The following is a 22277-nucleotide window of genomic DNA, read 5'->3' as shown; positions in this document are numbered from 1 at the left end:
CCAGCTTCTTCCTATAGGCGTCCTTGCTCTCCTTCAGACTGCGTTTCAGTTCCTTCTGTACACGCTTGAGCTCAGCCGGGTCCCCAGCAGTGAAGGCTCTCTTCTTCTTGTTCAAAAGGGCCTTCAGGTCACTTGTCACCCATGGTTTGTTGTTTGGGTAACTGCGTACCTTTTTCTTTTACTATTTATGTACTCCAACACATCCAAAACGCTACTGCAAAATTGCTGGGTCACTCTAATAGACTCGTCTCTCTCTCCATTGGTTTTCTGTTGCATTTGGGGAGTGATTTTAAAGCACTACTGCTAACCTTAAAAGCACTTGTTTGATCTTGTATCCCCACCAGTGTCTGCTAACAATCTGAGGTCTAGTCTGGGCCTCCTGCTGTTGCCTTCCCTTCTGGTTTGTCATGTCGTTCAGAGCACAGAAGCCAGTCTGACGTTTTTACAAACATGGATCTTCCCCATCGTCTTTTGATGGAGCAGTTTGTGCTGCAATGCCGTGAGATGTGCTATGAGTTGCAGAGGATCTTCAGAGTAACGTGACCGACCTTCAGCTCAACTCAAACTATTTGTCTCTGGCAGCATGCCTCAAGAAGTACCTGAGTCTTCCTCTAATTGGCTGATTCATATAAACTGACCTAATGGGAACCCTGTGATGAGTTGTGGTCATGTGATCTTGTCATTGTCCCTCCTGTAACAGAACATAGAAACACCAGTGTGTTTCCTGTGGTGACCGATGACCTCTATAGCTGTGTCAAGTTTTAGCTTGGACAGGTGAGCTAACATGACTGAGCACTTCCTGTCACTGATCCTTTCTGGTGTATTTGCGAGTCGATGTGAGGATCAATTTTGATGATTGTTGATGAGTTCTGATTGGTCCCAGTGAATGTGATTACAGCAACACCCAGTTTATTCTTAGTCGGTTATTCCGGAATAAATATAGTCAGATTATGATCATTGTCAAACACAAACATTCAGCCTAAGTATCAAAGCACTTTATATTTAACCAAATGTCTGAATGCAGCTGTGGGTGGAGCCAGCAGTCCTTCATGGTACAGAAGTGCTAACAGTGAGCATTCTAACAGGTAATCCATGTGGCTCCGCCCTCCAGACCCCACAAACACTCCCTGTCAGCAGGTGTTGTGATGTTGTCACCCCTGTGAAGGCTTGATTTTTGCCAGGGCAAACTCTTCTGCCCACTTCACAGCCTCGCTGATGTCACTGCTGCTCCCTGTTCCTTTGGCAACCAACACCGAGCCCCCAGCGCTGCCGCCGAGGTGACCACACACAGCTGTTGCCCAATCAGAAGCTGAGAGAAATGTGGAGCTCTGATTTGTGAGAAAGAGGAAAATCAGTCCAACCTGCCCTGATGTGATGTCATCAGATGATGTGGAATATTACCTTAGGAACTTGACAGGCACAAAGAACCTTCCCAGAATGCTTCTGGTGAGCAAGTAACATCACATGACTGTGAGGAGCAGCAGTGCTCAGGTGATTCACCGTTTTCATCAAAATCTGAAAAATCACAGGTGATCACACTGATGATGTCATCAGCCCTGGTGCATTGTGGGAGGTTTACTCACAGAGAGACTGTCTGTGTTCACAGAGTCCACCTGCAGGTCCTTGCTGCCATTCTTCTCCAGCAGAGACTGAGCACTGGTGGCAGCCTGAATAATGCATGAGGAAACAACACTGAGGAAAGTCCTCTCAATCTTTATTTATATAGCATCTTATACAATCAAAATTGTTTCAAGGCGCTTTCCAGAATCCCAGGGCCTAACCCCCAACAAGCAACAGTGGCAAGGAAAAACTCCCCTTTAACAGGAAGAAACCTTGAGAAGGACCAGGCTCATGTAGGGGGACCCTCCTGCTGATGGCCGGCTGGGTAAAGAGAAGAGAAGAGAAGAGAAGAGAAGAGAAGAGAAGAGAAGAGAAGAGAAGAGAAGAAGGAAAGGGAGAGGGAGAGGGAGAGGGAGAGGAAGAGGAAGAAGGAGAGGGAGGGGAGAGGAGAGGGAGAAGGAGAGAGCACAGAGCACACACAAAAACACACTATTTATACAGCGGGTCAGCGGGGCCGGAGGTCATCATGCAGCTCTGAAGGCGGTGATGCCTGTAAATGAATAGAGAAGGGGGGGGGGGGAGCAGTAAAACTACACAGGAATCAGCATAACTAGTCTGCTTGATGAGGAGGAGAAAAGGAGAGGAGAGGAAACCATGACCCAGTGGGGGGGTGACAGAGGCCTGTCAGGTGATCATGTTTCCGGACCCCGGCAGCCTCGGCCTATAGCAGCATAGCTAAGATGTTAACCTAATGATTAGACAACCCCCTAAGTATGATAATTTGTCTGTCTATGATAGTAACTGGAACTACAGAATTAGTAACAATAAGCTTTTTTAAAGAGGTAGGTTTTAAGTCTGATCTTAAAAGTAGCGATGGAGTCAGCCTCCCGTACCTGGACAGGGAGCTGGTTCCATAGCGGGGGGCCTGGTAGCTAAATGCTCGGCCCCGCATTCTGCTCCTAGAAACTCTGGGAACCACAAGTAGACCAGCATTCTGAGAGCGGAGCGGTCTATTGGGCTGATAAGGTATCACTAGCTCCTGCAGGTAGGATGGAGCTAGGCGTGTATGTGTGCATGGTTGTCACCTCTCTGATCTCCAGTTTCCTGACAGCAGTGTTGGCGCTCCTTTGCAGTGTTCGCAGGCGGCTTTGTAGCTCTCGGCGCTGCCACTGAGGGATGGCGGTGTTATCCACAGCCTGTCAGACACAGAAGAGCCTCAGTCAGCATCTCCACATCTCCTGAGCTCTGATGCATTATGGGTAGTACACATACATCAGAGACAACTCCAACTTGCTCAGCCAGATGCTGGGCGGCGTTGAGGCTGCTGGAGGCTGAGCTTGTGAGTCTGGCTGCTAGAGAGTCAACCTCTTGCAACAACAGCTGACCAGCCTCTCGGGCCTGGAGAAACAACACCAATACCATCAGGTCGTCTGCTGAAGATAAACCCACCTTCATAAGCTTTACAGAATAGGCTTCTATTTAAAATGTCAATAGCAGACCCGTATGGCTTCCTGTCCCGTCACAGCAATGATCCGACTCATTCCCCTCACAATCTGCTGCTCAGAGATGATCAACAGATCCCTGATGGCTCCAGTCTGTAGCAGATGACTGAGAAGACAAAGTCTGAATGACTGACCAAACCCTTTTGGTGGCTGTAGCTCTATTTGTCTTGAACCTGTGAACCCTCAAACAGGGGTGATCCTATCTTCCTTCAACACACAGCTTCCAAAGCTGCATTCACACCACAAGAGACAGCAGTGATCGGCTGCCATTCATTTTCAACGAACGCTCACACAGATGGGTGAGGGTGAAGCTGAGAGAAGCTCCACTTCGTGCAAATGAGCCGTGATGTGATTGTGGCAACAGCCAATCACAGGCGAGTCGGTTTCCCACAGCAAAAAAAAATTAAAAGGGAGAAAGAAAATGGAGGAAAAATGAATATTCGCAGTCTTTATCCAAATATTTGACCTTTTTGAAAAGACACAAAACTAAAGTATAATGCCTGTCAGAAGGTGTTGGGGGTTGTGGGGACATCTGGCAAGATGTGGACTACCGGAGGGACGTGTAAACCAGCTAACAGGCTGCGTCTGTATGCTGAGGCAAAATGTGTGTGTTTACAGTTAAAGATTGTAGGAAATAGAAAAACATAAGTGACACATACAGTTGCGGGAGCTTTGCCGTTGCTGTGGCCACTTTGTCACTTTTGGTGTGAATCAACCAAAACCCTTCTGAGAGCTCCTGCTCTCCTAACAGCACTTGTCTTTTCCCTCTTTAGGTTCTCTTCACTCCCCTACAGCTCTGCTTTGGTGGCTCTAGCAGGAAGCTGGTAGTTTAGTCACATGACATGGTGGCTTGTGTCTTGAAGTATTGTAAATGCCTACAATGGGAATATGTTCTAAATGTTTGGACAGTAAAAGGAAAGGTGTCACTCCTCTAGATGGGACCATTTCCATGTGTGGTCACACTTTCTACATGAGAAACAAAGATTTCTGCATTCTTTAGCTACTCTTTGATCATCTGACGCGTCTCACGTTCCACAGCAGAGTTCTACAGATGTCTGTCTGTCTGGCTGTCCAACCAACAGGTCAGAGACCGGCACTGCCACTGAAACAACACGCACCGGGTCAGGATACACCTGTGGAGACACACACACACATTAAAAGAGGAATACAGCCATGAAGGGCGGGCAGGCAGGCATGCAGGCATGCAGGCAGGCAGGCAGGCAGGCAGGCAGGCAGGCAGGCAGGCAGGCAAACCGACCTCGTCTACTGTCCTCAAACCCTGAATGTTACGTGCCATCCGCAGAGGAATCTCCTGGCTGTAGATGCTGTGGTTGGCTGAAATGATGTCAGACACTTGTTTGTCGACCCGCTGCAGCTCACACACACTCAGTGAAGCCTGAGGATTATAAACCATAACTCAGCAGCTCTGACTTCCTAGGTGCCAATAACAATCAATTGCCTGACCATGACACTGAAGTCAAAGCGGAGACGATCGGCTGAGACGTGTGATCCCCTCTGTTGAACTGTGGGACCCAAAACGTTCCTCAGGGCAAAGTTCAGGATGTGGGTGCCTGTGTGCTTCACCATGCAGGCCAGTCTATGGATCTGAAGGATAAGAAAAGTTCCAAAGAGGAACCATCAAGTCATCAGGTGTTCAGAAAAAGAAGTCTATATAGTCACACCCTAATCCTCTACATCAGGGGTGCTCATTATGTCGATCGCAATCTACCTGTCGATCGCGGAGGTAGTACTGGTCGATCGCGGCGTGAAATATCAACCTATCATTCATCCCGTCACTTGATTGATATACAGGGCAGCCAGTTAGATGACAACTGAATTTGACATTCAGGTGACCAATCAAGCGCACACAACGGCGCTGCAGCAGAACTTACGATGTCAGCCTATCATCAATCCTGTTACTTGATTGACATACAGGGCAACCAGTCAGAAGCGCTAAGCTATTCAGCGAATTACCTCTGAATTTAAGCCATCGCTATAGGCCTTATGGTCATCAAAATGATTTAGGGAGCGGAACTAAGACAAAAACATATCACTTTCATGGACTTTTTTTTCACGATGTCATTTTCGAAGTGCGTTGAAGATTATAAAGTACATGAAGATTATTAAGTCCAAATACTGTTCCACCATGACTGATGAACATTTGGAAGTGTGCTTGAGGCTGGCTGTCAGCAGCTACTGTCCGGACTATGCGTCCCTGGCTGATTAAATTCAGTGCAAGTCATCAAAGTAAACTCAGGCAAAAAAATGTTATTAGTTAATTATTATGTGTGTTTTGCAAAATTGGCTCATTTGGTTATGCAAGGTACATCAACATACATTGTACATACAAAGAATCCTCAATAAATTTGAAAATAATTAGATGTTTTGCATTTTTGTGGTGGGTAGATCATTTTGACTCGGTCATTTTGTAAGTAGCTTGCATGCTGAAAAAATGTGAGCACCCCTGCTCTACATGGTTATGTAGAACACACTCATCAACTAAACAGGTTAATGGTACTGTGTGCATGTGAAGACTACCTTGTCCAGATGAAGCTGGACCTGATCTCCTGTCTTGAGGTGGTCTGTTGCAGTCACCTGATGGACCACATACCCCCCAACTTGGATCACAGTCTCCACAGTGTAAGGCATGTCCTAAGAAATCACACAGATGGAGTCACATCTCACATGAACCATGCCACTTCCCACAGTTCCTGTTCCCTCTGTACTCATCTGACCGGCAGCTCATTCTTGGTAAAGTAGCCGTGGTCGTGTGACTGCCCCCCCTGCTCAGTGTAGAAACAGGTTTGGTCCAGAATGACACTACAGCGCCGACCCTCGGGGACTTCAGCAACCAGAGTCTGACCGTCATACAAAGCCAGGACAGTGGCATGGCACTGTGGGAACACTGGAGGGACCAATGCGTTAGTACAGCCGGAACAGAGATGCGTTAGCCATCCCAGTGGGAGCTACCGTATGTGTCACCCTCCAGGTGGTACTGGTATTTAAGACTGTCATCAGTGTGAGGCACTCTGAGGCGTTGCAGCTCCGCCAGGGTGGCCACATCCAGCGTCAGCTTACTCTCATCACATGACTGCAGTCGCCCCCTCACCTGAGACAGAGGCGATACTGAATTTTAGCTCAACAGCCAAGGTGACACATACACATGGATCACAGACGAAATATAAAATATATTTTTGGATCCGATTCCTTTTAAAGTGCAAGAAATAGCTTCCCAAAATGCACCTGGGTGCCAAGGACTAAACACCTTGTTGTTCTCAGTGATCAGTATGTTCAGCTCCTGGTGATCCACACGGACCCCTCTCTCCTCCAGCATCAGGTCCACCAGGTCCAGGGGGAAGCCCAGGTCCCGGTGCAGAGACCAGGCCACGGCAGCTGACACACAGGCACACGTATAAGTTAAGGTGTTTGATGTGATTTGCAGCTGCAAAAACTGCTGACCTGGAAAGACTCCATGTTTGTAGTCCTTTTTGCTGAGGGTTCGATGGATCACCCTGCTGCCCTGCTGCAGTGATGACAGGAAGTGAAGCTCATTCTCATTGATAATGTTTATGATCTGAGGAAGAAGAAGCTGCTGCTGTCAATCAATCGTCTGGTGACAAACTTCCTGTTCCAGAACTGCAGGTAAAACATGTGTCATTGGTCTCTCCTATGCTAACTAGAAAAACACTGACTAGAAAAGCCACACAAAGGCAAAAAAAGACTGAATGGATTGACATGGGGTTGCCGAGGTCATGTGATCACAACTGTCTCCATTGTAACCTTGCTGGTTCAGCATCCTGTGAGTGTCCCTCACCGTGTTGGACTCCTGGTGGAGCTCCGGATACACATTACCCTGACAACAAAAAAATCAACAGTTTGGTAAATGGTTGTGTTACTCTCTTCACTGATCAGAGGGATTATGGGAAATGTATTTCACCAGAATATGGCAGACGGTGGGAACCAGGCTGGCCAGCGTTCCTGGGGGGGTCTGAAGTACTTCGTTACAGAAACGGACAGCCCGCCGCAAAATCCTTCTCAAGACCAACCTGACAAACAGAGACACAATTACCACAGCACTGACTGGATGATTCCAAGTCAGATGACACACTTATGACTCACTCTGCTCCTGACATGCCTGGATAGACTCCATCAGCGATGCACACTGTCAGTGTGCGGATGTGGTCAGCCACCACTCTGTATGCCATGTCCACCCTCCCTGCATCTGCTGTGCCCATGCTGCCGCGATAAGGCCCCACTTTTGACCTCTGGTGGTATACATCAGCATAGCAATAGTCAATGCTCAGTCAACACTCCAGGGTGTCTGTTTACAACATTCAACAAAATGGGCCAAGCAGAAACAGCAGCACCTGCTGGATGGCGTGCAGCAGTGGGGTGAACAGATCTGTGTCATAGTTGGACCTCTTTCCCTGAAGGACCCTCACCAGTCTCTCCAGTCCCATTCCAGTATCCACACTGAACTGGGGGAGCAGACACAGACTGCCGTTGACCTCCCTGACACACGCGCACACGCACGCACACACACACAGAGTTTTATACTGGGAACTGACCAGTACAAGTAACTGGTTTCACTGCTTCGGGTTAAAGTACCAACCGGTTGTACTGCATGAAGACCAAGTTCCAGATCTCAACCAGGTCAGGATCGTTAGCATTGACCAGAGCTGCGGCGTCACGACCCCCCACATGGTCATAGTGGATCTCAGTGCAGGGACCGCAGGGACCTGAGTCCCCCATCTCCCAAAAATTGTCTTTCAAGCCAAAAGCCAGTAGGCGACTCGGAGGAACCCTGAGGACAGAAGAGACCCACCCAAAGCCCAAAAGGTAAAGCTGAAGGTAACCATTTCAGACAGGTCCTTATATGGAGGATGATGGTGGGACAAGGACTTACCCAATGTCCAGCCAGACGTGTCGAGTCTCCTCATCTGCTGGCAGACCTGAGGCAGCATCTCCAGCAAAATAAGACACATACAGTCTGCTGGCTGGTATCCCATAATGCTCAGTGAGCAGGCTCCATGCCATGCTACATGCCTCTTCCTGAACAAAGATGACACGCTCTTTAGATAACACTTATTTTCTTTGTCCTGAAGATCAAACGTTCCTTCATTTGTCCCACAGCAGGAACAATTCCATCTTTACCTTGAAGTAGTCTCCAAATGACCAGTTTCCTAGCATTTCGAAAAAGGTGTGATGGTACACGTCACGACCTACATCTTCCAGGTCGTTGTGTTTGCCACCAGCACGCACACATTTCTGACTGTTGACCACACGGCGATATGACGCCATTTTGCTGCGTGGATCAACTGTCCCAAGGAGGATGGGCTTGAACTGAAACAACACTTCACTCAGGACACAGCAGCCATTTTACTGGATCCAGATACAACACAACTGATAAAATGCCACATCTTGAAAAGAATATTCCAGTATAACCAGTTCATTTACCCTTTCTATCCCAGTGTAACCAGTTATGTATCCTCTCTGTCCCAGTATAACCAGTCATTTACCTGTCCCAGAATAACCAGTTCATTTACCCTCTCTTTCCCGATGTAGCCAGTCCATTTACCCTCTCTGTTCCAGTGTAACCAGTCATTTACCTGTCCCATAATAAGCAGTTCATTTACCCTCTTTGTCCCAGTATAACCAGCTATTTACCCTCTGTCCTTTTCAGCTTCTGTCGAACTGTTGGTTGGCTTGACCGTGCTGGTCCACACATACCTGGTTCATACCGGCGTTGACAAACAACAGGCTGGGGTCTAATCTGGGTCGGACCGGGGAGGAAGGAACCAGGAGATGTTCATATTTCTGCCGAAAGAATTCCACGAAGGTACTTCGAACCCAGGTAGCGGTTTGCTCCGGAGCACAGCCGCTGAAGGAGCGACATGAGCGGACAGAGAAGCCACCGATCCTCCGGAGAAGAGTCGTCATTTGGTCCAAAGAAGTCGGTTAAACACGGATGAAGCTGAGCCAGAGCGACATCATGACGACCCACACGGTGACAGTAGGTTGTTGTGATTGTCTGCGCAGGCGCGGCCGTTGAGTTCTTCTTCTTAGACTTAATTCTCCTGATAACGTTACATTACTGCCACCAGGTGCTGACGGCTAGACTTATGTTTATACACGAGAATCCAAGAGAATGATACAGGGCGACCCCGCCTCTGGCCCGGAGGCAGTAAGGTTTAAGGTCCCTGTGACCGCTGCAACCCCGTAAGGGAAAAATGGTTAGAAGAAGGATCGACGGAGTCATAATATGTGTACATTTTTGTGAGTTGTTGATTTAAGTCGCAGTGCTCACATTCCTGTTTAAATGTAACGAATTAATGTATGGCTCCGATTCTAAATTTGTACACCATTTTGTGCTGGGATCTGTTTACAGAATTCGACGCTTTGGTTTGTAAGCGCGCCTGGCGGTGGGCGTGTCTACAGCAGCTGATCAGCTGTGATTAAACTCACCTGTGTGTGCGGGCGGTGCATGTAGTAAAGTCACAACTCGTCTTTTCTGTGTGTTGTGTTCTTATCATACAGGTGGAGGGATGCAGAAAGGCCTTAAAAAATATTTCGCTAACATGGACGAGTACCTGTGCAGCCTGGGTCTGTACCGGAAGATGGTGGCCCGAGACGCATCTAGTTTGTTCCGAGCCGTATCAGAACAGGTGGGCTAGCACGCGGCTATGGGAGCCGCTGCCGTGTTTAGCAGTTAAACTGAAATACAGTAATTAAGGACTGATGAGGAGACTTCAGTTAAGGGCGTTCTCTGTTACCATGGAGACCAGACAATTTGTAATGAATTGTTGACCTTTTTTTTCCCAGCAGGCGCCATGAGTTTAATCTGAGTTCGAAGCGTTAAAGGGAGAAGGAAATAAATGAGTAGAATACCGATTATTGCTAATACATCCTCAAGAAACTTCATTTGTGTTTAGTTGTATTACTCTCAGAACTATCATCAAAAGATCCGGCAGGATTGTGCCAACTTCATGCGAGCCAACAGGTGCAACTTTGAACCGGTGAGTCGATTCAGATTTATTTTGTTTTAGGAGTTTTGATGGTTCATGTCAAGATGGACTTCATCATTTTTTTTTTTGTTAAAATAAGAGAGCAACGTTCACAAACGAACAAAGGCTTAGAGGGACCAGATCGTACGCAGAGCAGGGGCCTCGGGGATAAGGGTGTGTATGCACAGAAGTGTGCATACTTTTAACTTTTGATTAAGCTGAATGTGCTGTGCTCTACACCAACTTGGTCGTTGGCATATGCACGTTTTTAGTGCTTTGCAGCCGTTGGCTACCCACAGAGGTGATGCTGGGAGACCATTAATGTCCACAAGATCATTCCTGAGGGTGGTGTGCCCATTAGTGATAAACGCCTGAACAAGGAACACCCCCAGGTCTGAGATTACATAAGTGGATGTAAAAGTGTGTTTGGACTGGTGCAGAAAACACTGTTAATTGGGATGGGTGAGTACTGATACCAGGTATGCGGCCGATTTGTTTTACTTCATAGTATTGATTCTTGTAACAACTGTCAATACCAGCCACTGATTGGGCAAAAAACCCAACTTATGTGGAGTAGTGCTCTTTGGCAGTTGATAGTGATACCGCCGCGGTGTGACACTACTGTAAATCACCCCCTTATGTCCTGTTTAAACCAACATATCACACTGCTCACAAACGGCTTACCAAAACATCAACTGCAAAATTACAGTTTCACAAGGTGAAATGAAGAGTCATTCGTTTGAGGTTTCCTGCCGGTCTGACCAGCTACATCGGATCAGCCAATATTTTTATTGATATTTTTATTCTCAATTCTCATCGACCCGGTCAATGAGGTTTCTGTCCTTTTAGAAACTGTCCAAGAAGCCCCTGTGCATAGAGAGTGGATGGTTTGTTTTATCTCATTTACTCTCTAAGTTTCACCGCACTGGCATGTTTGATGGTTTGAGTTTCAAACAACTTTATTGACAAGTCACATTGTGACCTGCTTGTTGCTGACCTGTTACTGAGCTGTTTGAGGCCTTTAACCATGGAAGGAATTGTGTCAAGAATCCGAATCAAGCTGTTCTTGTTTCATTAATGTCAGTTTGTTGAAGGATCCTTCGAGAAGTACCTGGAGCGTCTGGAGGACCCAAAGGTGAGTCTGTCATCATGTGGGTGTTAATGGTTCAATGATCGTGGCAGGTGTTGATGCCCAGTGATGGTGTTTTCAGGAGACGGTGGGTCAGGTGGAGATAAAAGCTCTGTCTCAGCTGTACAGGTGAGAACTACCCAAGTAACAAGTCCAATTTATCAAGTGTTTAAGATATAATTTGAATGTGGTGGATATCACATTAATTCAGCAACCGTTTCCTGTCTCAATGCTATGCTAACAGTGTTTTGTGTATGTAGGCGGTGCTTCCAGATCTATCGTTATCCGGGAAAATCGGCAACAGTGATTACAGAGGCGGACTTTGTTGACAAGGTGAAGCAATTGAATGTTTTCTTGCAATATGGAACTGAAGTGGGTTTCACAGCCTGAAATGTGATTCAGTGCTACCTTGCTTGTTGCTTAGGTAACGCTGTGTTGCTCCATTAATGGACATTATGATATAGTTTACCCGAAGAGCTACCCCATGTCTGCTGCCCACTGTCAGTGTGAGTGCAACCTTCTGAGATGTTTTCACAACCATTGATGACTGCTAACATGCATCACCTGAGTAACATAAACCAGTGGTCATCAACCCAGTCCTACAGAGCCTGCAATCCTGCCTGCTTTCACCTGGGATCCCAGTTTCCTTTGTAAAAACTGGGTAGAACAGAAAAGTTGCCTGGATAACAGCCCTTGTAGGACTGGTTGGATGAAAAACATATGTAGAAGCTGTGAATCACCTGAGTCATAACTGAAACTTCTCGTCACTGGAGTCTGGACATGTGCAGGAGGGTTGTTCTGTGGACCAAGCTAAGTTCAATGTTTGTTTATAGCTCTCCTCTATGAGCTGCTGTATACCAAAGTGTTTGGTTTGGCGGAGGTGGAGCTCTGCCAGGCAATGGAGGCTTTTAGAGTCGGAGGGCGTCGCTACAGAAACAGCCTGTCCGTGTGTAGTGATATTGATGTTGGCTATGACACTCCAGAGGACAGGAATCAAAGGTACACATACTCTACACCCACGAATGTTTTCATTGCTCATCACCAAGATCACCTCTTGGATTGCGATGTTAAAATGCACAACGTGATCTTGCATATCCAGCTCAGCGGGTGTTTTCTTCCTGTGTTGCTGCAGTAATGAAAAATGCACTTTTTCATGACTAACTAAAAATTATGTGTGATAAATGTCCCATATTATGCTGATTTTCATCTGTTTCACACAGTTGTCGGAGGTCACGCAACACTGTATTCAACATGTGTTGATCCAAAAATTTCCCTGATCTGGAAGATGGGGATAGTTTTCCTGCACAGACTTAAAATGCACTTCTGGGGGCCTCGGAGAAATATTAGTTCTCTTAAATGTTACATAATACGGGACCTTTTTTAAATAGTCCAAAAAAACTAACCCTAGCTCTTTCACCAGCAGGGAGGAGTCAGAGGTGGGTGGAGCTTCTGAGGAGAAATTATCTGTGAGCGATGATGCAAAGGTGAGTCATGTGACCGCTAGTGTGTGCAAGATCGAGGGTGCTCTGTGTTACCTGATGAAGCAACTTCTTTATTTCCTGATTCTGCTCTAAATTTAAGTACCTGATGAATTCTGTGGCTTTCATTGCACAGCCTCCTTCAGAAGCCCCGCCCCTCTCCAGACTCTCCCTACCTTACAAGGTGATGAAGTCTCTGGACAGAGATGTTTACAGGAACTTGGAGTTCGATGTGTGGCAGGACAACTGTAAAGGTAAACTGTCACTTGAACAACTGATTGCATCAACTATGGAAATGTCAAAAGTCCTGAGTGTGAGATCATCATTGACATCACTACACATGAGGCGTGTCCTGTGCTGACAGAGATGCAGAAGGCGGAGTACATGGTGTTTGCAGGGAGGCAATACTTCCTGGGAGACAAGTGTCAGGTAACACCGCCGAGCCAGCCAGCACCGTCGCATACGTCTCATGTCTCAGCTGCGATGTATTGTCATTGTCGTATGCTGTTGTTGCCCCACAAATCTTCCTGTTGGGTCTGAGATTCTTCTAGTTTAGGGAGCATAAAAGTAGAGTTGAATGTTTAATGGCTCCTTAGACTAGTTATTGATTGACAACCTTAGTCTCCATAGAGGAGGAACACATGATGTCACTGACAGATCTGTCAGGCTGAGGGATTTGCTGTCGACTGGATTAGTACCCTTCTGAAGGGCACCTTGGCAATGACCTGGATATTTCAACATATAGCTTCTACTACCAGTCCCAGCTTTTCAGTTTTGGCTTGGCAATTGGGAGTTCAGTCAGAAACCCTGTGGTTCCTGCAGCCATGTGTTTGGTCTGCTGCTGCCATGAGACGTGAATTAGTTGGTGTCTGGTGTTCACGTTGATTTCAACCTCTCCTGATGGTGATTTCAGCTTTCCTTTAGTTGATGCTGTTGATCACATACTTGACCAGGTTTGAACACACAGCAGCCTAGCTTTAGCTGTATGCACGCCTGTAGGTGTGGTTGGGCTGGAGTTTCAGTTCCAGTTAGGTCATTGGTTCTATCCCGGACCCTTATGGGCACATGGTCTCCGATCAGTTCATTCACCTATTGGAATGTGAATATTTAATTAAAAAGTTTCTCCCGCCTGGATTTATATCCAGCAATGCACCGAAAAGATTCCTCAGATCCTCGGACCAATCAGCTGGCAGCAACCACACCCACTTTGAGGCTGGACTCCTGGACAACATCAGAATTGTCTCCATGGCAAACTGCTGATCTTCATTTTTATTATTTCATGGTTCTTGGTCAATATTCAACTTCAGGCTTCACAAGTCTTTGTCTCTAAGTGGCTGCAGGGGGCACTGTAACTGGACATCATCAATACTGCTGCTGATTAATGAAACATTTTCTGACTGAACATTTGTGATTATTGCTGTGGTGCCGAGTCATCCCAGGAGACTGCCTGGACCAAAAGTATTTTCCAGAAATGATTCAGAGGAATGATGAACGCTCTGAACTTAGTTCCTTTTTATTTGGGAACTTAGAAAAGATGTGTTTTCAGGTACGCCTGGAGCCAAAAGGGAAGTACTACAATGCCTTCATCCAGGAAGTAGGAGCACAAACGTCAGCCGTCACCGTCTTCATTGAGGAGCTTGGAGAGAAGTAACACACACTTTCATGCTGTCCTACACTCTGCAAGAAACCAGACAATCCTTTCTTTGGAAGAACCAGCAGATCTTTTTCGTCTGCTGGTGTCTAAGACCAATTGAGTGAGTGGTCAGAAATTCAGTGGGCATAGACAATGTGGAAGATTGAACAGTAATTGATGGTTTTGTGGAGCAACAAACACGGCACATTCATCTGTGGCCAAAGAGCATGATGTGTGTTGCAGGGGGAGGGGCCTGGGACAGGAGGTCACCACTTGAGTTTCCTGTGTATGAAATGTCCTGGCCATAACCAATGTTCTGTTTCTCATCAACAAATGTCAGTTCTTGCAGAGTCTGGAACAACCATTTCACATGACATCAGTGGGAGGGCTCTTATTGATCACCTGACAGGTGAGATGAAACTGAAATGTTCTAACTTGAACCCTCTGTGTATCAGGCACTTGGTTCCTCTGACAGATCTTAAACCCGTCAATCCAGTTCCTGCCTGGAACATTGCTGCTCCTGCTCGAAAAGGAGAACTTGGTACATATGTTTTGTGATTGACTGACTGCTAGCTCCTCTGGACTGAGTGACTGTATTTATTTATTTTTGTCAGATTTGGATTCCAGAGGTCAGCGTCACCGGCATCGTTACTTCAGAAAGTCACGCGGTAGCAGTGGTGTGAAGGGGGCGGAGCTCCTGATTGCACCACCGAGCTCCTATGGGACTCCGGCAACCTCTGGGCTGCCACCTCGTTTTCAAGCAGCAGCTCCTCGTCCACCCCCTCCCCCAACACCAGCGGCCATATCTTATGACCCTTACGTTTCCCCTCACCGCCAAGCTCCCCCAACAGCCAGACCTCGCTACGGAGCAGCCAGGTGAGGTTTGATCTGTGTTTCATGTGTTTGTATGACTAACACACCTCTGAACATTTGGACTGACGGCCTGTGTATATTTATTTGTTTGATGGATTCTGGTCAGAAGCTCTGCTCGCTTTCTGAACCGTCATCTGATTGGTCCCCAGCTGACCTATTACAACCCTGGAAGACGGTATTGCCAGGACTACGACAACTACACCTTCAGGTCGCGGTAACCACGAACAATCATTTGTCAGAGATTGTGGCCAAGAATTTGGATAAGTTTGTTGTTCTCTTTAAATATGGATTCAATGAATAATCATTGAAGGTGTGAAAAGATTAGCTGATCTAAACTGGGATTCAGGAGGAAGGTCGCAAAGGTGTGACGACTGCAGCTTTCTCCAATGTGAATCTGAATTTAAAATGCTTTGGGCTGCAGCCATTTTAATGAATAAAGTTCAGCAGCTGCCCCCACAGGAGCAGGGTGTAATGACAACTAAGGGTGAAAATTACTCCTGAGTTTTGACATGAATAAGCCACAGGTCCTTCGGCTCAGGTCTAACGATAGTACTATGGTTTGTCAAGGCGCAGTCGTCGCCAGCTGGCAGCTCTGAATAAAGAGTGTCAGTTTAGCTTCCCTGTGGGGGAGCCTGGAGACCTGGACCCAGCCATGGCCTACTACCAGCTCGATGATGGTGGCGATGCTGTCTTTTCCTCTTTGACGGTGAGAAAAGGAAATGAGCTATAGGAACCTATGAGTCAGTAACTTACTGATTGATGTTCATTTTTAGAGTCCAGCAGTGCCTCCATCCCCCACCATGCGAGCTCCACCTGGAACCTCCAGCTCCACATACCAGGTTCAGAGAGGCCCTGGACCCCTCCCATCCTCACTGCCACCTGGAAATACACCTGTGTGTTCATCAGAGGAGGAGCTGGAGAACTGCACTGTGGAGGATCACGGTAAGATTTAGTAAATCTTTGTGATCATCTTTCTCCTGATCTCTTGAAATTGGAAAATATTGTAATATTGTATTTATATACTGTATATTTAATATTTTATTTTTTAAACATCATCTTGGTCATTAAATCAGTCTCTGTAGCTGCACAATTAAATGGTTTTACCCTTTATTGTGCTACATTGCAAAGGAAGTGAAAAATTATAAGCTAACCTTTGTATCTTCATATAATTGATCTGAGTCTTTAAGGATGAAAGTTCCCGCAGCATGCTGGTGGCTGGCTACAGGACTGATCTTTGGTCCGTCACCTGGGACAAAGTAAAGTCTTTAAGTCCTTATTTGTTTTTGCTTCCTGTTTGTTAGCTGAGTTCACAGACTACATCTATGCGAGTCAAGGTTAGTGAAGTCAAGTGACAAATGTCTGACTCTTGAGCAGCAGATAGGAAGTGAATGACGTGTGATCTGTTGCAGATCAGACCCACTCAACCTCAGGTGTTTACAGTTCTGCTGATCCAACTGCCAATCAGGTAAAACCTGACCTCCAACTCAAACCAGTTAGTTGAGACTGCTAGCCAATGTCTCATTTTCTCCTGATTTATTTTTTTTAATGTATTTATTTTTATTTGGTAAAGGAGGAAGTTTTCTAAAGCCTAAAATTCAAGCATCAAAAGTGTGTGTGTGTGTGTGTGTGTGTCACACTTTTTCTATTTTGCATAGCATGAGATCAGTTGAACCTGACTGTTAATGAAATGGTAAAGTAGCAGAGGGTGTTTTCAGCTGTATTGGTGTTGATGGAATTAACAGGTGCACTAGAGTGGCAACAATGAGAAAACCCCCAAAACAGGACTGGTTTTACGTGGAGGTAATTTTAAGTTTCTCCCTCTATATCTTTTTTGGCTGGTTTTTCACTAGTGCTGGTATTGGCTTGAGTCATTTTCACTACTGGCAGTATGAGGTGATTCCTTAAACCTTCAGAATTTGCACAGGTTGTCCAACTCCTCCAGGATGGCACATCCACACGTGCCATGGCAAGAAAATTTTAAAGTGTTTCCCAGCACAATCTCCAGAAGAGACTAGATTTTAAGAGACAAGCAGTCACTCTAGGAGAGCTGGACAGGGCCGTAGAAGGTCCTCAACCCATCAGCAGGACCGATACCTGCTCCTTTGTGCAAGGCGGAACAGGTTGAGCACTGATCATGTCCTACAGAATGGTTTCCAGCAGGCCACTAGTGTGACTGTCTCTCAGAAACAGACTTCATGAGGGTGGCCTCAGGGACCAACATCCTGCAGTGGGCCCTGTGCTCACTGCCCAGCACTGTGGAGCTCGACTAACATTTACTAGAGAACATCAGAATTGGCAAGTTCGCCACTGGTGGCCTGTTCTTTTCACAGATGAGAGCAGGTTCACCCTGAGCACCTGTGATAGACATGAGTCTGGAGAAGACAAGGAGAACGCTATGCTGCCTGCAACATCATTCAGGTTTGGTGGTGGTTCTTGGGGCATATCCACGGAGGGATGCACAGACCTCTACTGGCTAGAAAATTGCAGTCTGAGTGCCATTAGGTATTGGGATGAAATCGTTCAACCCACTGTCAGACCATACAATGATGCAGTAGGTCCTGGGCTCCTCCTGATGATTGAAAGGCAGTACCTGGAGGATGAAGGAATTGATACAATTGTGTAGCCTTCATGATCACCTGATTTTAAACCCGATAGAACACCTCTGGAACATTATGTTCTGTCCATTAGGCACCGCCAGGTTCCTGCTCAGGGATGCCCTTACACAGATCTGGGAAGACATGCCACAAGGCACCATCCGTTTTCTCAGGAGGTTGCCACGAGGTTGTCGAACTTGCATACAAGCACATGGGGGCCACACAAGATATTGACAAGCATTTTGAGTTGCAGAAATTGAATTTTGGAAAAATTAACTAGCCTGCCGCAACATTACAGTATTTTACTGATTTTTTTGACTGTGTATACAAATAAGCCCTCTAGAGGCTGAAAACTTTTAATTCCATTAAAAGATCTGCCATCCTTTCATTCCTAAGACATTGCCCTACCCTTTTCATATTGAGATCTGATGTATTTTCAAAGTGTTCCTTTTTTTTCTTTTTTCTTTTTTTGAGCAGTGTATATTAATGTATATATGTACATACTGTATGTATATCTGTTAATCTCTGCTTCCTTTAATGAGATTGACCATCAGGTCAGTTCGTTTAGTTTTGCTATGACTGTTTAGGGAAAAATATGATTGTAGCTGCCAGATGAACTTGTGATGGGAAATCAGACAAGATCAAGCTGTCTCCTTACAGTCATTCTGACCTGTAGTCATTTTCATCTTATTGTGAAAGGATGAGCAGGAAGGAGAAACCTCAGACTCCCCAGCAAGACCAGGGCTGAATTACTGCTACACTCAGCAGGTAATAATGAGTTTCACAATACGAGTGCTTCAAATCATCTACCAACACCTGACATCATGACTGTTTCAGGTCAAACCACTTGCTGTCATCTGCTCCTCACCTTCCTCCTCTTCATCCTCCCCCTCCTCACCTTCATCACGAGTGACTGCAGCTGCTCACCTGCCAGCAAGCACACACACACAGTCACGACCAGGTCCGGTGTGTCCCCCCCCCCCCCCCCCCCCCCACACACACACACTCTCTCACTTGTGCTGCTAGAATGAATATTATTTCTCCCCCCCCCCCCCCCCCCAGTTGCCATGATGATCCCAGCTGCTTCACCCTGGTTGGTTAATGAGTTGGGAGAAGCTCTGTGTTCAGTGGTGGCTCCGCCTCCTTACTCCTACGACCCTAATGGAAGTGATTTGCCCAGAGGTCCACTTGTCTTATTTGTCCATCTTATCTCTAACTCACCAATCAGTCTTATATCTGCACCCTCAATGATCTGCAAGTTCTTGCCTGTGTCCAAAACCACCTCTGTTACCTGTACTGCACTAATGAGGGTGCCTGAATGTTAAATGAGGATCATTGCACCACCCTACTTGGTACACTTTTTCCTATAATGAACTTTAGAAAAATAGTGCACAACTGATGCGCCTCAAACCAAATATATCCCGCCTCAAAGAAATATATCCCATCGAACATTACGGTCGCACACGAGAAGCTAGACACAAAGCTAATTATTGCATAACAAATTAACTATTAATGACACAATAGAACATCAACAAGCAACCAGTTAATTTATTTGTTCAACTATAAAACATTAACTTGAACAGTGCTGACATAGATCTGGCGGTATTGATACGAGTGCCACAGTTTTTGGTTAATCAGGGAGGTCACTAGTAGTTTACTCGCCCTGTTTACTATGTAGGGAGCAGGAAATAGAACAAGAGGGTGGTTTCAGATGTGGTCCAGGTGTGGTTTGATGCCAGATATGGTGACTTGGAGCCACAATCGCTCAACGGTCATTGGTTACTTTAACTGCCTAATGTGTGTGCTTGTCTGTCTGTGTGTGCGCTCTACGTCTTGACAGACTGCAGAGTTCTCCAGTATTATTTCAATTTAGGAGTTCAAGTAAGAGATTTCTCTTAGAATTATTTTCTTACAAATGTGCAGTGACTCACATCTCTGTCCATCTGTCTGTCCCTCCTTCCAAGTGGTACCACCAGAGCTACTGGCAGCAGCAGGCATATGCTACCAACTCAGCAGAGGGCCCCTTCCAGCACTACGTGCCCTGCCTGAGCCAGGAGTCGCCCTCTCACGGTAATGCGCCCTCTTGTGTTGGTGGCTACCTCACAGCTTTGCACAGGTGCTTGAATTCCTTGGAAAAGCTTTAGAAAATCAGCTTTATCATATTTCTGTTAGTACACTATGCAACAATTCTTCATTGCGAACACACAGGAATTAGAACCGTTGACCTGGTTCTGTTCTTCTCCCAGTTGCTCCACCTTTATACACTGAAACAGCTCGAGGACCCCACCCGCCTACATCTCCCTACCCAGAATCTACCAGAAGCATGGATGTGCAGACAGATGGACCTGGTGCCAGTGGTCAGTATGGTTCTCCTATATTAAATGATGGATCAGACCAGAACAAACATCAACTGATGTTCTTCCTCTCATCAGGCCCCACCCCTTCCATGGAAGGCCCCCTCATCAGCCCAACTAACCCAGGCTCCTCTGTTCTGTACCAGGATTCTCTGGCACCTCCACAACTTTTGCATTTGCCATATGAAACGCCACTCCCTCCCACCTACTTGTCTGCTGCCCCTCCCCTACCTTCACACACTATTCATTCTCCCCACCTCTCTCATCATCCCTCCTATTATGCCTGTGTCCCACCCTCTGCACACTGGGGGACATTACCAGCAGGAAGCCAAGCTCCAAGACTTTACTGCCCTACCCCCAACCCCACCCACATTGTTGGGTATTTCACCACCCCGTCCCCCCACCATACAACTACACACTATATTCCTCCAACCATTTAGCACATAGTTAGCTTGAGCCCAAGAGCCGCTAAATTTCATCTTGGTTAAAAAAAAAAAAAAAAGAAAAGTTCAAATGTTCATTAAAACCTAAATTTAGCTCTTCTGAACTGAGACTTTAGGCACACACAGAACTGAAAATGGATGTCTGTTACCATGAAAATGAGTGCAAAAATCCAACAAAAAAGGCGACTGTGTTTAACACTTTGATTGGAGTCCAGACCAGCCAATATGAAAGAGGAGTGGGGCTGTTTATGTGGTCAGTCCCTGTAATTATGATGGGATGTATTTTTGTTGATCTTGTTTGTTATTGGGTGAATAAAGTTCACATCACCAGCAGGCTCTGTCATCCTCTGTAACCATGTGATCAGTTACCCATCATGCCCTGGGTCTGAGGCAGCCATGACATAACCACTACAGTTGTAGGTAGTGCTGGGGTCCTTAATGACAGGATAATTTAATATGGTTTTAGAGTTTGATCAGTCTGTTTTAGGGCTAAAATAACTCAATTAACATGTTAACAATCATGGTGTCTCTGTTCAACAAGGTTGACATTGTAACATCAGTGCTGTACTAACAGGGTTGTTAGAAAGCTCATGCTGAAAATGAAGATTGTTTTAAATTTTTTTGATTCATTAACATAACATTCAGTGGTTTGTCCCACAGTCATAGTAACAGTTCAGCGGGGATCTCCACTGTCCAAAGATCACAACCTCCTGGAATTTGAAGTGGTCTTTTCAACCAAGTGGGATGGATGAGTGAGTCAGGTGTTTGTGCTCAGGGCCAGTCAGAACATCAAGACCTTACAGTGCCAAGCTGCCAGGTCTTGCCCACATCCACTAGCCCTGGAAGACATAGTAACGTGTTGAGGATTCAACACGCCTCAACCTTATCGTGACCTACATGTGCATTCAGAAGAGGCAGGTCATGGAAAGAAAATAAATAAAATGAAAAAATAAATGGTATTTTTCCAGTGATTTTTATACTCATTATCAATTTAACTTTGCTGTTTTTTATTATCTTTTAATTTTCACTTTTACCATTAAAATACTGAGAAGAGACTACAAAACGGACACAGTGCTGCACCGCCTACATCCAGAGGCCAGGTTTGACTGGGCCTCAGATGAGGGCGGGGCTTTCTTTATGTCACTATTAAATGTTCAAATACGAATACTATATGAACTAAATTTTCATAGTTTAGCTTTCATATTTTATATAATGAGCCATCAACAGCTATATCTCTGTAATGTGTTTCTTGTGCCATACGATCGCTGGCGAAGAAGCATAAGGGAAGCCAACACTTCTACAGCCTCATGTTAGGGGGCACTAATGATGCCAGGGATTGGCAGTGGATTAAGTGATTTACAGGTAGCGTGTCAAGTGCTGAGTCATCAATTTTTTTCTCTATTGCCTTGTTGTACATTCAAAATGGAGAATCTCGTATCTGAGCTCTTCATCCTTGTCATGAGGGGCACTTGGTGTGTCCGCAACAGTCACCGTCTTTGCTGAAAACTGGCCACTCTTCCTCTGGAGTCCACCGAAGCTCAGGACCATCAATCCATCTTTTGCTGGTCAACAAACAACCCACCTTAAATCCCCAAAAGGCTTTTGAGCTCTATGGATCTATAATTTGCTTCTTAGATGGTAGCTATCCTGTGTGCCACAATAGTTTAGAAAAAAAGTAACTGCAAAAACATCAATTTATCAAATTAT

General features: G+C 45.9%; 2 protein-coding genes across 18 annotated transcripts; one reads left to right on the top strand and one right to left on the bottom strand.

The window, feature by feature from the left end:
* Positions 1 to 887: 887 nt before the first annotated feature.
* aars2 (alanyl-tRNA synthetase 2, mitochondrial (putative)) lies at positions 888 to 9180 on the bottom strand. 4 transcript variants are annotated; one of them, XM_011612708.2, is made up of 22 exons: positions 8793 to 9180; positions 8217 to 8405; positions 7969 to 8114; positions 7675 to 7866; positions 7430 to 7574; positions 7182 to 7327; positions 7000 to 7108; positions 6877 to 6915; positions 6522 to 6636; positions 6328 to 6455; positions 6033 to 6171; positions 5798 to 5967; positions 5601 to 5714; positions 4527 to 4667; positions 4321 to 4458; positions 4092 to 4195; positions 3060 to 3168; positions 2833 to 2958; positions 2646 to 2756; positions 1584 to 1667; positions 1402 to 1515; positions 888 to 1328 (listed from the first exon to the last, which is right to left on the bottom strand). In XM_011612708.2, the coding sequence occupies exons 1-22, from the start codon at positions 9000 to 9002 to the stop codon at positions 1152 to 1154; spliced, it is 2946 nt and encodes a 981-aa protein (XP_011611010.2). In that variant the 5' UTR covers positions 9003 to 9180; the 3' UTR covers positions 888 to 1151. The 4 variants fall into 4 exon arrangements, with proteins under 4 accessions (XP_011611010.2, XP_011611011.2, XP_029706434.1 ...); XM_011612709.2 differs by having other exon boundaries at positions 4357 to 4458; XM_029850574.1 differs by having other exon boundaries at positions 6522 to 6585.
* Positions 9181 to 9197: 17 nt separating this feature from the next.
* Positions 9198 to 20903, top strand: alg13 (ALG13 UDP-N-acetylglucosaminyltransferase subunit). Of its 14 annotated transcripts, none has more exons than XM_029850582.1 (27): positions 9199 to 9338; positions 9600 to 9727; positions 9995 to 10078; positions 11151 to 11201; positions 11278 to 11324; positions 11456 to 11528; positions 11620 to 11701; positions 12029 to 12194; positions 12616 to 12679; positions 12810 to 12927; positions 13038 to 13102; positions 14220 to 14320; positions 14762 to 14847; positions 14921 to 15182; positions 15286 to 15393; positions 15747 to 15885; positions 15953 to 16121; positions 16481 to 16513; positions 16589 to 16644; positions 18473 to 18541; positions 18611 to 18734; positions 18836 to 18955; positions 19614 to 19654; positions 19738 to 19843; positions 20020 to 20130; positions 20206 to 20292; positions 20323 to 20903. In XM_029850582.1, exons 1-27 carry the CDS (start codon positions 9293 to 9295, stop codon positions 20565 to 20567), a joined length of 2781 nt encoding a protein of 926 aa, XP_029706442.1. In that variant the 5' UTR covers positions 9199 to 9292; the 3' UTR covers positions 20568 to 20903. The 14 variants fall into 14 exon arrangements, 13 of the variants coding, with proteins under 13 accessions (XP_029706447.1, XP_029706448.1, XP_029706442.1 ...); XM_029850583.1 differs by adding an exon at positions 9451 to 9500 and having other exon boundaries at positions 9217 to 9338; positions 9597 to 9727; positions 20206 to 20903; XR_003891527.1 differs by having other exon boundaries at positions 9198 to 9338; positions 19738 to 19889; positions 20206 to 20347.
* Positions 20904 to 22277: the final 1374 nt, after the last annotated feature.

Source organism: Takifugu rubripes, chromosome 17 (genome assembly GCF_901000725.2).
Source record: "Takifugu rubripes chromosome 17, fTakRub1.2, whole genome shotgun sequence".
Classification (NCBI taxonomy): Eukaryota; Metazoa; Chordata; class Actinopteri; order Tetraodontiformes; family Tetraodontidae; genus Takifugu; species Takifugu rubripes.
Note: the sequence above shows the minus strand (reverse complement) of the source record. Positions and strands in the feature narration are given on the sequence as shown.